The sequence below is a fragment of the Rhinoraja longicauda genome, chromosome 4 (genome assembly GCF_053455715.1).
Source record: "Rhinoraja longicauda isolate Sanriku21f chromosome 4, sRhiLon1.1, whole genome shotgun sequence".
Taxonomy (NCBI): Eukaryota; Metazoa; Chordata; class Chondrichthyes; order Rajiformes; family Arhynchobatidae; genus Rhinoraja; species Rhinoraja longicauda.
The window spans coordinates 23,206,259-23,224,345 of record NC_135956.1 but is presented as its reverse complement, the minus strand read 5'-3'; the positions used below and the strand labels follow the sequence as shown (position 1 = coordinate 23,224,345).

Below are 18,087 nucleotides of genomic sequence, written 5' to 3'. Positions count from 1 at the left end.
ACCCTCTCTTCCCTGTGCCCCACGTAGACTCGTACCTATGTAGAACATAGAACAGTACAGCACTAGAATTATTACAATGCAGCACCTATTTCCCCCCTCCCCTTCCACCTACCTTCCTTCCTCTAGCTTCAAAATTCATAAATCTTCAATCCTTTTTATCTCACACCAGTTTTTTCATCACAAGCCTTTATCCAACCATCTGCGTATCAACCTCTCCCCCCCCCCCCCCCCCACCCCTTTTGGATGTATCACCTATCACCAGGCTTTGTCCAGCCCCTTCTCTCTTTCAGCTTTTTTCCCCCACCACCATCAGTCTAAAGAAGGGTCCTGACCCGAAACATCAGCTATGCATGTTCTCCAGAGATGCTGCCTGACCCACTGAGTTTCTCCAGGACTTTGTGTCTTTTTTTGTAAAATCAGCATCTGCAGTTCCTTGTTTCTACATTGATCGATCCATCATTAATAATGGAACATGAGTTTCCACGAAGCTCAGTCAGTAAAAAAAAAATCAACATTGAATCCAAACCCTACCTTGCATTTTGTTGACCCACGTTTGAATGATCTATTTGGTTGCTTCTGATTAGTTGATTGTGAATATCTTTTACAGGAAGACAGTATACTCTCTGAATAACAACTTTCAGATTTTTCTTTCCCCATCCTGCTGCTCCTTGGCTTTCAATTACTTCAAGTAATGAATCACATACACTATTAGCTGCAAAATGATATTCAAAGTCCAACAGTTGAATTGGTTTCTCCGGTTGGCTTGGCTTACTTTGTGTATTTCCTGTAGTTAGTGCAATGCCCTGTTTTGTAAAAAAAAACCAATTGGTTAAGATTCAAGTCTAAGGTTTCATAGTCACACAGCTTTAAAACAGGGCCTTTGCCTCAAATTGCCCAATGCCAACCAAGAACCCCCATCTACACTAATCCAACTTGCCTATGTTTCGCCCAAATTCCTCTAAACCTTTCCTATCCATGTCAGAGTGTAAATCATATCATATCATATAATAATAATAATAATAATGTATTTTATTTATATAGCGCTTTTCATATACTCAAAGACGCTTTACAGAGATTTAGAGAACATAGGGAAATGAATAAATAGATAAATAAGTAAATAACAGAGAAAGGAGACAGAAGGTGAGGTGACCTTCAGTGGTTGAAGGCAGTACTGAACAGGTGAGACTTCAGCGATGTTTTGAATGTGGTGAGTGTGGAGGAGTCTCTAACGGTTTGGGGTAGTGAGTTCCATAGGGTGGGAGCAGCGATGGAGAAAGCCCTGTCCCCCCAGGATCTGAGTTTGGTCCGGATGTGGGGGGATAGGAGATTGGCAGCAGCAGAGCGGAGGGTGCAGGTGGGAGTGTGCCTGTGGAGGAGGTCGGTCAAGTAGGATGGGGCAGGGTTATGGAGGGCTTTGTAGGTTATGAGGAGGATTTTGTACTGGATTCTCTGGGGGATGGGGAGCCAGTGGAGTTTATAAAGGACGGGGGTGATATGGTCACGGATCGGGGTGTGGGTGAGTAGACGGGCAGCGGAGTTTTGAATGTATTGAAGTTTACTGATGATTTTTGAGGGTGCGCCATAGAGGAGGCTGTTGCAGTAGTCCAGACGGGAGGTGATGAAGGCGTGGATGAGGGTTTCTGCAGCTGTGGAGGAGAGGGATGGACGGAGACGGGCAATGTTTTTGAGGTGGAAGAAGGCTGTCTTTGTGATGTGTTTGATGTGTTTGTCGAAGGAGAGGGTTTGATCAAAGATGATTCCAAGATTCCGGATGTGAGGTGAGGTGGATACTGGGAGACCATCAATGTTGAGGATGAAGTTTTGGGTGGATTTGGTGAGCGTTTTTGGACCAATGATGATGATTTCAGATTTGTTGCAATTGAGTTTGAGGAAATTTGATTGAAGCCAAGATTTTATTTCAGTGATGCAGTTTGTCAGTGTAGAGTGTGTGGTGGGGGAGATTGACTTGGTGGAGATGAGGAGCTGGATTTCATCGGCGAAGCAGTGGAAGTTGAGACCATGACGGTGGATTAATTGACCAAGGGGGAATTAATTGACCAAGGTCTGTCAGAGAGGTAAGATTTGAACCAGGATAGGGCTGTGCCGGTGATGTTAAGGGAGGTTTCAAGTCGGGTGAGGAGAATGGAGTGATTTATGTATATACAGCCGGAAACAGGCCTTTTCGGCCCTCCAAGTCCGTGCCGCCCAGCGATCCCCGTACATTAACACTATCCTACACCCATTACATTTACCCAGCCAATTAACCTACATACCTGTACGTCTTTGGAGTGTGGGAGGAAACCGAAGATCTCGGAGAAAACCCACGCAGGTCACGGGGAGAACGTACAAACTCCTTACAGTGCAGCACCCGTAGTCAGGATCGAACCTGAGTCTCCGGCGCTGCATTCGCTGTAAAGCAGCAACTCTACCGCTGCGCTACCTGCCTTAACTATTTTCCCTGGCAGCTCGTATTTATGACAAAACAGTGAAATACTAAGTGCAAGGAAACATTGCAACCTACATAATCTGTTAGCTTTCTACAGATGTTCAAAGGAATATCTGCACATGGGTGGGGGAATGAAAATGGAAAATGTTGGATAGTTGCTTTGAAATTGGATTTAATTAATTTTGACATGCTAAATGGGCTTTGTCCTTTGTTTCAACACTAAATCGAATGTCACCAGAAAAAACGGCAAAATTGGGACTTTCTTAAACAATGAAGGAGGTGGCTGCCACACGATTTGGGTCCTGATTTACAATGAGCAAACCTATACAATGAAAGATTTCTCTCTGTGCGAGCTGCCTTTTGATCCAAAGTACATTAATGATGATTTTCATTGCCATTACGCGCATAAAATGACATGAGAGTACATTGCAAGAGGAAAATACCTGATTCCATTTTCCAGTGGGGAACAATCAAACCAGGTACAAACACATGAAAACATGCACAAAATGCTTTATGTGCACAACTTATGAAGGCAAAACACAAATGAATCTAATTTCTACACAAACAGTTTAATGTTTTTACTTGAATTTCACTAATCTGGTTCGTTTTTTTCTTTCATTAATATTTTGATTGTTGATGGCCTGCTAACTGGTGCAATTTTAAGAACTCTGACAGATGCACCTGAAAGATAGATAACTGGTAATACATTTAACCTCAATTTAAAGAATAACTTAAACAAGATTTTCATCTTTATTTGGATCAGTGTTTTAGTAGTGGGTAATGCAGTGAAAATCATTAGAAAGAATGAATTTCCAACTACAGAATTCGTGAAATATGCCCTGCATTTACTCATCACATCATAATGCAGCTTATTTTTGACAATGTGACTGAAATTTGGAAAACAGTGCTGTGGTAAATGGTATGATTCTTCAGAGGGTAGTCATATTTTCCCCAACAACAAAAATGTCTCTAAGCCTAAACTATTTCTTTGTGGAGGTATTACTGGATTTGGAGGGCAGGAGAGGGCTGTTAATGGAAAGCAACATCTGTCATTAAATGGAGAATAACGTTAATAATCTGTAGATATACAAAATAACTATGGACTTAGAAAGTTAAATTGGTGCGTATTCATTAAATTGGCTTTTTTTCAGCAAAAATAATGGAAATCCCCACTCCACCCAGATGAAGGCATGGAGTTCTGGAGCTCATTCTGGTTCGTCTGGTAAACATCCTGTCCCATCACCTCCTCCACACAGCACAATTCCCATCACTCTCCATTATTTTTTCCCTACTCCCTTCCAAGGCTGTCCTCGCCCTTTTTATTATTCCCATCCACAGCTCTGCTTAATCCTCTCTTCATCTCACATCCACTTCGTCTTCATACTGTCAGAAAATTACAAAAGTGTCTACTCGATCATGCATTGGTCTTCTGTATGATAGAATATCACAACCACATGTTAAATCGACCAACCCAAGTGTTGCTACAAATCAAATTAGGCCTATGGCCATAGCTTAGGCATCCTATCATCAGGCAGTATTGTCCATTTAGTTGAAGAATGCAAAATTAATATTGAATTTTATTCCCATTAAATTTTCAGATACATTCTATGTAACTGTCATAATTCAGCAAAAGAATAGAAGAAAAAGTGCTGTGTGGAAAATAGATAAATGCTATGTTGGTCAATTATATGATGTTCCATTAACATTAAGTATTGGAAGAAGGAACTTTATTCTTCAACTAAATGGACAGTACTGCCTGATGTGATAGCATTTGGCAAAATAGACTGTTTTATTTTTTGTCACTAATATTTTATCTCTTAATGAAAATGTTCAAAGAAAAAAAAAAGCAGAATTTCATGGACGCTCACCTCATCAGTTGAACCATGTTTCTCTCCTGCATCAGTTAGATTGAATTTCACAGCTAATGACATTGGAGCTTTTTTGAGTACCGGTAACTTTTCAGGAGAGCAATCTTTAACTTTTGTTCCAGCAATCTTTTCTGAAAATATCTTCCGACTGAAATATGTGCAGAGAATAACAGGAGATTTTTCACCTTGCACGTCAAGCTTCTGCCTGCAAGAAACAAATTTGAAAAATTTATAGTTTGCAAATTATTATACTGACTTGTCAATCGCATAGTAATTTGAAGACTATTACATTGTCAAGTAACTATTCAGTATTAAAACAATAACATGAATCAAACATTATATATCAAATGGCCATTTGTGGTTTTAAAAAAAGCAATTGGCCAACATTCATGCTATAGAAATGAGGCAAAGCCATGGCAAGAAACTTCACAAAGCTTTTTAAATGATCCCCACCGCATCCCAGGATGGCCCGAGAACCATTTGCTGCTTTCTTGAACACAGACCCAACCAGTCTCCTCACCAAATGCTAAATCAGTTCCAAATTTGAACTTTTTTTTTTAACTACACTTATTTTCTCTAAACAAAGGTGTGGTTACAGGAACCTGTTTAGGACAAGCTATGCCTGGGCCTGTGATTAAGGTATGGAACAGTCCTTTTAGTCTAAATCAGGACCTCTTACCTCACTTATTTTCCTTTGTACACTCATGACTTTGTTTGACAATAGACAATAGGTGCAGGAGGAGGCCATTCGGCCCTTCGAGCCAGCACCGCCATTCAATGTGATCATGGCTGATCATTCTCAATCAGTACCCCGTTCCTGCCTTCTCCCCATACCCCCTGACTCCGCTGTCCTTAAGAGCTCTATCTAGCTCTCTCTTGAATGCATTCAGAGAATTGGCCTTCACTGCCTTCTGAGGCAGAGAATTCCACAGATTCACAACTCTCTGACTGAAAAAGTTTTTCCTTATCTCAGTTCTAAATGGCCTACCCCTTATTCGTAAACTGTGGCCCCTTGTTCTGGACTCCCCCAACATTGGGAACGTTTCCTGCCTCTAACGTGTCCAACCCCCTACTGGAAGAGCTGCTTCCAGCTCTTGTAAAGAAATTAAAGGTCTCATCAAATTTGCTGCCAATTTCCACCTTTTTCTTATACTTACATGATCAACCTTTGACGTTTTTGTTCCCTATCTCAACCTCTTCAGTCCAGAGGAAGGGTCTCAATGCCGAATGTCAACTGTTCATTTTTCTCCCTGGGTGCTGCCTGACCCACTGTGTTCCTCCAGCAGTTTGAATTTTGCTCTAGATTCCAGCATCTGCAGACTTGTGTTTCACATCTTTTACTGTAATTTATGCTTTGTTTTTTAGTGCCATCAATAAGCACTCCTTTGGTCATTGCTGCTTACTTATGAATGGTCTTACACTGCAATCCTGTTTTCTCCCCATTGCAATGCAATCAATTGCTTTTGACCTGCAGATTCACTATGTGTGTGCTGAAGTTCGTCTTTTCATGAATTCTTGCTGTCAAATGCAGTGGCTGCAATTACCTAGTTTAGGGTATTACTGAGGCAGGAGGCACACTATTCACGTTACTTTTTGTTACCAAATACCCCAACTTCAATCTGATCAAATCAGCATATCATTAAAAAGGATGCCAATTATTAAAATAGTTATTTTAACTGCCATAGTTCAAACATTGTACTCCACATATAAAGAAAACATCTAATAAATAAATCACATTAGTTATGTGTTGCAATCTGTAGAGACGCTTTATGCCTTCATATGGTACTTTGAAAATAACGCTAGCAAAGCATGAAATCAATTAAAATTCTTACGTATTAAATAAACACACTATGTGAAAACTAAGAACTACACATTACAATCTGTCATCAGACTTCCACGTAATTGTTAAGTTTGATGCATGAAATCAATACAATGATAAAATCTATACAACTTCCACACAAATTGAAACTCTTGTCATTTAAGTGGCTCATAAAATTATAGTATAATGTAGAACTCTTGTTTCAGCATCTTTCAACAGAATTTTGTTGCAGTTTTGTAAATTTAACTATTTCAGAGAACTAGTTTGTGTGCACCAACCTCAAACAATTTGTGTGCACCAACCTCAAACAATTTGTGTGCACCAACCTCAAACAATTTGGTCGTCTGCCGTCCCTATTTTGAAACCACATCCAGGTCAAAAATTAGAAAAAAATTGCAGGTGCTGGAAATCAAAACAAAAATAGAAAAGGCGTCGAATATTCAGGAGGCCAGACCACACCTGTGTGAAGAAGAACAGAGTCAACATTTCAGGTTGGCAATCCTCTGATAGAACTCCAGTTGACTCTGTTTTTCCTTCCCACAGATGTGGCCTTCCTTGCTGAGTATTTCAAGCATTTTTTGTTTTACATCCAGGTCAAATTGTAAATTGAATCTTTGGCTCCATTAATCCTGACATTTTATGTTGCAGTATGCCAGATATTAATGGAATGAAACATTTTTTTAAACTGCTGATGCTGGAAATCTACATTAAATAGAAAATGCTGGAAAACCATCCAGATCAGGCAATGTCAGTGGAATCTCAACCTAATCCATTTCCAAACTCCTGGACCTAGCACTTAGTGCCCCCTTTGTAACAAGATCCTTGGCTTTCTCACCCATTGATCAAATCAGCGAGGATAGGTGACAAAACAGCTTCAACAATCAATCTTGACACCGGTGCCCCACAAGGCTGTAATCTCATCCATTTACTATACTTGCTGTACATTCATGACTGTGTGACCAAGTTCTGTTCTAACTGGAATTACAAGTTGGCAGATGATTTCATCTTAGTAAACCGGATCTTGAGCAATGATGAAAGGAGATAAGGAGCTTTGCAACATGGTGAAAGAATGAAAGAAAAACAGTGTAATGTTTCAGGTCAAAGACTCTTTGCTAGAACTTCAGGTACATGTTTCCAAATCAACTTCATATTGATAAACTGAAACTTTTCTATTCTAAATTAGAATCATATATGATCACAGTAACAGTATTTAATAATTTTTACATTCTAAATTTCATTATCAAATTGAATGGAGGATTCTTTATGCTGGTCAGCTCTCCAAAATCAACACACATGCAACAAGGTTACACAATTCAACTGGAATTACGATACGATACGGTACGATATGATAGAATTTTATTTATCCCAGGAGGGAAATTGATCTGCCAACAGTCATAAAAACACAAAATACATGAAACATGAAATTAAAGTGACGAGTGGAAAGGCTTGGGGGATGTGCAAAGATTGGGGATGGGGGAGTGGTCTCAGTCTACCCCATGACAGAAGGGGAGGAGTTGTAAAGTTTGATAGCCACAGGGAAGAAGTATCTCCTGCGGCGTTCTATCCTGCATCTTGGTGGAACCAGTCTGTTCCTGAAGGTACTCCTCAGGTTGACCAGTGTGTCATGGAGAGGGTGAGCTGTATTGTTCAGGATGCTCCACAGTTTGAGGACCATCCTCCCCTCCAAGACCACCTACCATGAATCCAACTCCGCCCCCAGGATGGAGCCAGCCTTCCAGATGAGTTTATTGATCCTATTGTCGTCCGCAGCCTTCGCCCTGCTGCGCCCTGAATTTAGGTTCTCCCTGTGATACAACATTGGTATATTTTCCAATGGTCTTTACTTGGTTCCTCATTAGAACCACCAATACTGAAGAGATTCACCAGGACATTACCTGGAATGGAGGACAGTAGTTATAAAGAGAGATTGGATAAACTGTTGCACTGTTCTATGAGTGTATTCTCAGAGTGACGTAGGAGGCAGAGAAATGACATCATAGGTTTACAAAATTTTGAGGGGATCAACTGGATGGATTAGGTTTAATTTATCTATCACCAGCTCCATAATTATTAGCTGTTTCATATTATCAAAATATTGAAACATCTGAGGCTGATGGGAGACTTGATAGAAGTATAGAAAATTATGAGAGGCATAGACAGAGTAGACAATCAAACGTCTGAAGATGGGTCTTGACCCAAAAAGTCACCAGACCTCCCAACATTTGATTTTACAAATTCATAATTTTGATGTCCAAAATTCAGAATTTTACATCAAAATTCATAATATGATGCGTAATGCAACTTTTCAGCAAAAAGAAAGTATGCACGCCAAATGCGCATATGCGTTGCACTACATTCATGTGTGAAAAACTATTATTTCCAACAGTCTGTAGTTCTTGGACTACATGTACAATGTCAGGCCTATCATGAGTATATTCTTCTATTTACAGAAAGGTTATTGAACAGAGATACTTTTTGCAATTCAAAGAAGAAATTGTTTTGTTTTGTTTTTTAAATTTGGCTTTTTCCTTCCACATCCCAATTCTCTTGGTATTGAATAAAAGAACAATGGTCATAAAATGTATGACTAAGTTATGAAGAAAGAGTTGATATATGCGACTCGACTAAGTATACGGAAGTACTTGTTGAAGTAAATTCACACATTAATAGATAATTAGCCCAAAAAGGTGGTAATTGGCTTTTCTGCTGTGTTTTATATTTTAACCCCATCTTAACTAATTAATATAGTCATATAATCTTGCACTTAAATTTAATATTTATTCATTACAGTTCCACCACTGATTTTCTGGCACTCTTGGTTCCAGAGCTTTGCTGGTTTATCCAGCTGGCTAAGGAAGTCGGCTATGGGGATGTCCTGGCTCCAGCTGGGTTGGAGTTCCAGAGCCCCGGCCGCAGGTTGCAAATTCAACCCACCGATCGGTCATGGAAGTCCCGATGAGATCGAGATTGGCTGCCTTGCCCAGCCTAGGTGCCACATTTTCGGGGAGACTTCCAGGGCGGGGGGATTTCTCGCGGAATCCCTAGCAACCACTAGCGGCCAAATTGACAAATTGGCCATGGAAGTCCCGATGAGGTCGAGATTGGCTGCCTTGCCCAGCCTTGGTGCCACATTTTCAGGGAGACTTCCAGGGCACGGGGGATTTCTCGCGGAACCCCAAGCAAACTCTAGCGGCCGATTGACAAATTGCAATTACCGACTATTTTGCGGAAAAATATGAGGCAAAACCGTAATGACGGAAATGAAATAAGGAAGCGGAAACTTTCCGTCAAATTCGGATGGGTTGGGAGGGGTGCGTCACCCATTCCTTCTCTTCAGAAATGCTGCCTGTCCGGTTGAGTTACTCCAGCATTTTGGGTCTATCATAGACAATCAAAACCTTTTTCCCCAGGGTGGAAACATCCAGCACTAGAGGGCATAGCTATAAGTTGAGAGGACGAAAGTTTAATAGAGATGTGCAGGGCAATTTTATTTTATACAAAGGGTAGTGGGAGCCTGGAGTGCATTGCGGGGGTGGTGATGGAGATAGATACGATAGTGGCATTTAAGAAGAATTTGAATAGGCACATGGAAGTGCAAGGAATAGAGGGATATGGATCATGTGCAGGCAGATGAGATCAGTTCAGTTAAGCATTATGTTTGGCACAAACATTGTGGGACGGATGGCCCCATTCTGTGCTGTACTGTTCTATGTTGTATGAAGCATATTAGTTACATTATTAATTGTTTAAAATTGAATGTGTCTGTGATTTTATATATGTAACTTGATGCTTTATCCAGCTCACTACAGGGTGGAGTGGGGGTGCGAGCATTTGTAATCTTTAAGATTGTATGGAATTTATAAAATAAGATTGTCTTTAATCCATTTCAAATTTTGGCCTTTCTAATCAGTTCTTATCTCAGACACAATTGTTGTTATTTATCTGCTTATCAGAAAATGTGGTCACTGGACCAATATATATATTATCAGTCTCTGACTTCCCCTGGGAAGGTTTTGCTGAGTCATCTCTGAACAGCTACAGCCTTCGACTTAAGCATTGACAGTCCTGACCAACAAAAGTCAAGGAGGACATACCCCAACTCAAAAATAACAAGGTCCTGGGAGCAAACAACATCTCTGAAGGCTTTTCAGCAAAGAGTCAGAAATCTCCTGCCTCCATCTGAGAAGAGAAGGATATACCAGAGGTCTTTAGAGGTGTGGTAAACATGACCACCTTCAAGAAAGAAGGCAACATAGATTATGCTAAGCACAGCCTATGACTTAGGAGAATTTTGGACCTAGACGCACTGAAGGAACGGTGATATATTTCCAAGTCAGGATAGTATGCAACATGGCAGGAATCCTGCAGATGGTAGTGGTCCCATGTACCTGCTTGACCTAACGGTATGCAAAAAAGGAATTTCACTGTAACTACATACCTACATTTAAAGTAGCTTTGAACCTTCAGTCGAGCAGAAACATGTTGCCTTCTGGATTAGCAGCTCCAGAAACATTCAAGGGAAAATAAATCACTCTAAAAGAATCTGAAGGCAACGGTCTAACAGAAACCTGTGCCTAAAGAAGATGGTAGATGGGGAGGGTAAAAAAGCATCCATATCTTGCTGACAATCATGACTTATACACGTTCTTCAATGGCAAAAGCAATCTACAAGCCAAACATCTAAGACACCACTCCACCATGCATAAAATGGGGATGAATTCATCATCGTGGACAAGGAGAAAGTTTGCTCCCACTCAACGAAAAGCATCAACGCCATCCAACAGCGACCTATTTGGACCAGCTTTGCAGCCTCTCCTGACCGACTAGAAACCGAGAAGGCCACATCCCAAATCAAAAATAAGGTCTCAGACAGAGAGACAATCCTGTCCATTCCTTCTCTCCAGAGATGCTGCCTGTCCCGCTGAATTACTCCAGCATTTTGTGTCTAACCCTGTTGAAACTGTACAGAACCATGAAGAGCTTCAGCCACAATTCCAGTCTCATCTGGGAAGAGGATATATCAAGAGGCTTCACACATTGTGATACCTTCAGGAAAGGAGACAAATACGACATCGGCAACTTCAGAGGAAGGTACATGAAGAGACCCTGAAAAGTGTGCTCCCTTCCCCAGATCTTGGAAGCTACCTCATGATAAAGGCAGACATCAATGACAAAATTTGCCACTGGTTTCAATGATTCAGTAGATTTAAGAATAGGTTATTTAAAGATCACAAAACTCAGCAGCTATAGTAGCAATCCCTTCTCTCCCATTTCTATCTGACACCTGCATAATCCATAGCTAGCATCTCAAACAGGAAACTGCTAAAATGCTGCCAATGCTGTGTCCTCAAAATCTTACAAATTCACGTGAAGGATAAACATACCAATTTCACCGTCCTCTCCCAAGCCAACATCTCCAGCATCGAGGCCCCAATGAATCTTACCAGACTAAATAGTGCTGGGCATGCCATAAATGCCTGACAACACACTTCTGAAACAGGCACTATTCCTGGTGCTGTTGTGATAGATTACCCTGCAGGCAGAGAAAACTACCAAAAAATGTCCTCAATGGGCGGCACGGTGGCACAGCAATAGAGTTGCTGCCTTACAGCGCCAGAGCCCCAGGTCCCGAATTCGATCCAGACTACAGGTGCTGACCATCCGGAGTTTGTACTTTCTCCCCGTGACCTGCGTGGGTTTTCTCCGAGATCTTCAGTTTCCTCCCACACTCCAAAGACGTACAGGTTTGTAGGTTAATTGGCTTGGTATAAATGCAAATTGTCCCTAGTGTGTATAGGGTAGTGTTAATGTGCAGGGATCGCTGGTCGGTGCGGACTCAGTGGGCCGAAGGGCCAGTTTCCGCGCTGTATCTCTAAATTAAACTAAACTGAAGCTTCCTTGAAGTACAACAATCCTCTGCCTTCTGAGAACATCTGCCACATCTACTCAAAATGTAAAAGCACCGCTTAGGATGATATTGAGAGAAGCTTTGAGAAACAAATTTAAGAAGCCTTGCATAAGTAGAAGCAGGAATGGATCTCCTTACTACTTGCCCACCAGATCTGTATGTCCCCCACTGCCAACTGTGGAAGAGTCCACGGTTCCTTCATTGCAATCATCAGCCACCTTAGGACCCGTAAAACTGGAGTAAGAAGCAAATTGTGCGTGACCCTAAATGACTAGCTACAAAGAAACGCATACTTTTAAACTAATGACTTTGAACAACTGCACAAAAGCCTTTCATTGTGTGCACTGCTTTGAGAATAAAGCCAAATGTACATGCTGTTATTTTTGCTTCAACAAACATATGCAGCACAATCATCAAATCCTTCACTTAAAAGTAATCCAACCTCATACAGATTGTGGTATATTGCCCTAACTGTGATGACATAGAGCCAGCAAACCTCAGGGTAAATTAATTTAGGAAGTTAGGAAATTAAAATTTGCATGATAAGTAATTTGGCACTAAACATAAATCTCATCATGTTGTAAATCCTACCTTCCTAGTCATACACGAGTAACTTTTAATGATCTACGAGCAAAAAGGAAAGAGAAATAAATACTTTCTACCTCATGTAAACCATGAATGAAAATGGAATTATGAAGGGGCTCAACTGAAACTCGGGCACATTTTCAAAGGTTAAACCACATGAAGAAATTTAAAATACACCACTGGATTATAATAGGTGCTTACTTTGCCTGATTAGATTTGTTAAATTCCGTACGTTGCAGAGAGAACGATGCCTAAAGAAAGTTTTACAGCTTGACATCCCTCATCTCCTAGCAGCCAATTGAAGCAAAAGAACAAAAGAAATACGAGTTTATTATATGACTCCTTGAGCCTGCCCCACCATATAATTATATCATAATGGAACCCTAACTAAGTTGTAGTTTAACCTGGATATGCTATAAGTTGTCGTTTCATCTGAATTATTACTGTAGATTTTGACTCTTTTAGGGTCTGGACCATTCCCTGTTGCACTCCTCTAGCAACAAATGCCAACTTGAAGATGGCCATTTGCTCTCAGTCGCTTCTCTGTATTTTAATCAACCTCCATCCATGCAACTATTACTACAGGAAGGAGATTGAGAACCTTGTGACCTGGTGTTGAGCCAACAACCGTTCTTTCAATGTCAGCAAGACAAAGGAGATAGTGATCGACTTCAGGAAGCAAAGACATCAGTGGATGCATTGGTGTTGCCAGAGTAGAGATGAAAGCTTCAAATTCCTAGGAGTAAATATCACCAGTAACCTGTGAGAGGAATGGGTGACATTTCGGGTCGAGACCCTTCTTCAGACTGAAGAAGGGTCTCGACCCGAAACGTCACCCATTCCTTCTCTCTCGAGATGCTGCCTGACCTGCTGAGTTACTCCAGCATTTTGTGAATAAATACCTTCGATTTGTACCAGCATCTGCAGTTATTTTCTTATATCACCAGTAACCTGTCCTGGACCACCCATATTGAATCAATGACCAAGAAAGCACACCAACGATCTGCTCCCTTAGAAAGCTTAGGAATTTCGGCATATCCCCAACAACTCTCACCAACTTCAACAGATGCGCATAGAAATCATTTTATCGGGGATGCATCACAGCATGGTTTGGGAACAGTTCCATCCAAGACTGCAAGAAATTGCAGAGAATTGTGATGGAACCCAGACCATCACATAAACTAATCTTCCTTCTATTGACTCCATTTACACCTCACACCTCGGCAAGATCACCAGCATAATCAAGGACGAGTCGCACCCCGGCCACGCCCTCTCCTCTCCTCTCCCATTAGGCAAGAAGTATAATAGTGTAAAAACACACATTCAGGGACAGTTTCTCAGCTGCTATCCTACCAACAACTAGAGAACAATCCTGAGCCACTATTTACCTCATTGCAGACCTTCGGACTATGCTTAATCGGACTTCACTGGACTTTATCTAGCACCATACGTTATTCCCTTTATCATGTATCTGTACACTGTAGATGGCTCAATTGTAATCATGTATTGTCTTTCCACTGACTGGTTAGCATGCAACAAAAGCTTTTCATTGTACCTCAGTACACGTGACAATAAACTAAACTGAATGAAACTTAAACTAAACTAAACTTTAAACTTGTGAGCCCATTTTTTAATTAATGCTTTTTGACCATTTGGCTTTTCCTATATCTACCCAGCCAATAATATGCTCAAATAACTGCACATCATACATGATATTATTTTCATAAAGCCACATTGTTTTGAGGGGCCTATTCCTACAATCTTTAATGATGGGTAATAGAATTATACCCACAAGACTTGTTAAGATATCATTCTGTTTACCCTTTCTAAAATAGCACAGTGCAATGTGTCCAGGAATCTGGGGAATTTAACAATTTAATGTAATGAGCTTACCATGCTTTATCAGAAACTGCCAGTCCCACTGAAATGTCATCAATCTACAATATTAAATCTTTTTCTCCCTTTAGAGGTGTTACCTGAGCTGCTGAGTATTTCCAGCACTCTATTTTAACCTGATATTCAGTGTATGCAACCCTTTGCTTCTCCAGCTTGAATCTTAAAATGGCAGCATTGTTTTGTCCCCTTCTTTTCTGCTTTCATTCTTCTGTTTACACCTCCTCTGGACATAACATTGGTGATGAACAAGCTTGCACTGCCCTTTCACAGTTGGGACTGTCACCGCTTGTGTCTTGTGCTTCCCTTTGATCTCACCAACCCCCTTTCCTCTGCTTTTCTTAGCTCTAATGGAAGGTCATTGACCTGAAACATTACCTCTGTTTCTTGGTTTCTAAAAATGCTGCCCAACTTGCTTTTGCCAGATTTCTGTTTTTTTATCTTGTAGTTTTTTCTGCCATTGTCTCTCTGGAACCCACATGTATTTCTGCTGCTCCCTTTCTTTTTCCATTAATGTATAAGCTCAAAATTTTCAAAAATATCCCTTGTAAACATACATTGCTACCCTATCTCCCGCACTAATATTTTTGCCACATAATTCTTCTGTACCTCAGGTTTACTTTCTTTTTCCAACATTATAAACCTTTTTTAATCTAATGCTATCCTTATCCATAATTGATAGCCCCTTTTCTCACCATGATCTCATATGTCAATGCAATGTAAGATCATTTTAAATTTTGACCCCCTTTGGGACGATGCAGCCATGACCACTTTCAACGACGCCAAAGAGGCGCTGGCAAAGATGATGATGCTGGTCCATCCACAGGCCAACGCGCCGACGACTCTTACGGTTGACGCATCTGGCACAGCCATGGGCAGTGTGCTGGAACAGCTGATCTATGGTTGCTGGCGGCCCCTTGACCATTTCAGTCGTCACCTGAGACCTCCTGAGCAGAAGTACAGCGCTTTTGACCGAGACCTCCTTGTGCTCTACGTGGCCATCTGGCATTTCCGCTACTTCCTTGAGGGTAGGGATTTCAGGGCTTTCACTGATCACAAGCTACTCACGTTTGCCTTTGCGAAGGTGTCTGATCCCTGGTCATCCCAGCAGCAGCATCACTTGGCCTACATCTCTGAGTACACGACTTGCACTCAGCACATCGTGGGCAAGAGCAACCGGGTCGCAGATGTGTTGTCCCACACCGCCATCAATGCCATCCACGTTTTGGCCCTAGGTGTCGACTACACGGCCCTGGCGGCCGCACAGTGAGAGGATGAGGAGATGCTATTCTCAGGCCTGTTGTTGGAGGATGCACGATTTGGGCCTGCTGACACCACGCTCCTTTGCGACGTGTCTAGGGGACAGCCAAGATCCCTCATCCCTGCAGCCTGGCGCCGCCGAATTTCCGACATGTTTCATGGTCTGGCTCACCCTTCCATACGGGCAACAATGGCACTGGTGGCGGCCAAGTTCATGTGGCACGGGTTGTGCAAGCAGGTCGGCAACTGGGGCAGGGCGTGCATCCCCTGTCAGACTCAAAGGTTCAGCGTCACACCAAGTTTGCAGAATTTCGACCTGCCACACCGGCGTTTCGACCATATCCATGTCAACAACGTGGGACCGCTGCCTCCATCCAGAGGTGTCACCCAACTTCTCACCATCGTGGGCCAATTCACGAGGTGGCCGGAAGCTGTCCCGCTCTCGGATACCTCCACAGCGACGTGTGCACGTGCCCTCACGGCCCACTGGATCGCCCGTTTTGGTGTGCCGGTGGACTTCTCCACCAACAGAGGTGCGCAGTTCACCTCCAAGTTGTGATCAGCAATGGCCCGGCTATTTAGCACTCAGCTGCACCACACTATGGCCTACCACCCACTATGGCCAAAGGCCTTGTGGAACGTTTTCACCGTCAACTGAAGGCATCCTTAAAGGCACGACTCGTGGGCCCGGACTGGATGGACGAGTTGCCATGGGTACTGATGCGAAGGATGTGGCACTTCATGGTCGAGCTGGTAGCACGTGGACACCCGGAACTACCCTCGACTATGCTGACGTGCCTCCGGGAGAAGGTGGGCACGCTCTCTGCCGTCCCGCCACAGACTCGCCCCCACATACCAACCACCGACACCTCACAAACTGCCAGTATGTTTTTGTTCGCCGCGATTCCCACCATACGCCACTGCAAAGGCCTTACAAGAGACCCTTCCTGGTACGGCAACACGGTGCCACGACGTTTGTCATCGACATGGGCGGCAGGCACGAGTCTGTCTCCGTGGACCGTCTTAAGCCGGCACACTTGGACATTGCAGGTGGCACAACCCCGCCACAGAGGACTCTGCCAGCTGCAACCATGAACACAGGAGACGCGTACACGCGATCAGGCCACCTCACTCGATAGCCAAACCACCTCCATTACTCCGGTTCTGGGGGGGGGGGGGGTCATATGGTGGGCCAAGCCACTTTGGTATCGAACTTTCGTTTGCCGGGTTCAAACTCTCGCGTGGACTGGGCGTGATCTGGGCCGACCAATCACGCGGTCAGGGGGGGCCGTCGTGTGCCAGGAGAACAAAGGATTTGGCAGTTGGGATTTGAACTCGGGCACGCGCGGGTGAGCAACGGAACTGTTTCGGTTAATGATTAACAAGATTGTTTACACGATGTGTGGACCTCCTCAAAATAAGCATTTAACCTTTTCATCTGATTTTCCAATCAATTTAAGCCAATGCACATGGTTTTAAATTTAAATCTCCTTTCTCTGACTAATCAGTGTATTTAACAGTATGCAAAATTCTACCACACTGTGAGCTTCCCTTCATAAAAGTGAGAATACCAATTGTCTCTCCATATTACACGTCTAAAGTGTTGCTTCCACTGCACATTGTGTCAGAACACTGTTTGATCTCCTTTTGTCAATTTGAACCGATCGGCCTTAAGAAAATTTTCATTGGAATGTTTTACCATTGCTGGAAATCTTTTTCATATTCCATAGAAAGCAGCCACTTTATTTTATCCGTGTCAGACAAAAATTGATCTATTTAGTTTACCCTTGTTTCAATTACCATGTTGCTTACATGTCTTCAAGTACTCATCCAGGTACCTTTTAAAAATGACGAGGATTTATGACTGCACCATTCTCTCAGTCTATCTTAAAAGAAAGAATTTCATTGTTCTGTCTGGGACATATGATAATAAAACATTCTTTACTATTACAACAGAAAAAAAATCAATTTCCCTCCAATCCTTCAATCAATTAATGTAAATCCATAATCACTCGGAGAAAGGTTGATAACCGTCTCAACCTTTCTCCCAAAGAAATGTGCCGTTCTCATCCAAACTTTTATAATTTTATTTCTGAATTAAATTTCCTCTTCATTCACGAGAGAATAACTCAAGCCATTCAGCCTCCCTTCATAAGTTTAAACTTTTAGCCCCGGCAACATCTTCAAAAATCTTCTCAGAACCCATTCTAATACAAGCATCTTGTCTATTTTGTTTAATTCTCTCTCCAATGGCATTGCTGCTACAAGGGGCCTTTAAACCACTCAAGCCAGTTGGGTTTAAACCTCA

The 18,087-nt window shown here is 42.2% G+C and overlaps 1 protein-coding gene across 5 annotated transcripts in view; it reads right to left on the bottom strand.

Moving 5' to 3' along the window:
* spidr (scaffold protein involved in DNA repair) overlaps window positions 1–18,087 on the bottom strand; it is a 187,286-nt gene that overhangs the window by 66,375 nt on the left and 102,824 nt on the right. For all 5 annotated transcript variants that reach the window (XM_078397363.1, XM_078397365.1, XM_078397364.1 and 2 more), the window contains exons 9-10: window positions 4,315–4,519; window positions 532–803 (exon numbers count right to left, since the gene is read on the bottom strand). In XM_078397363.1, the coding sequence (XP_078253489.1) occupies window positions 532–803; window positions 4,315–4,519 (477 nt within the window). The remainder of the gene's footprint in view (window positions 1–531; window positions 804–4,314; window positions 4,520–18,087) is intronic.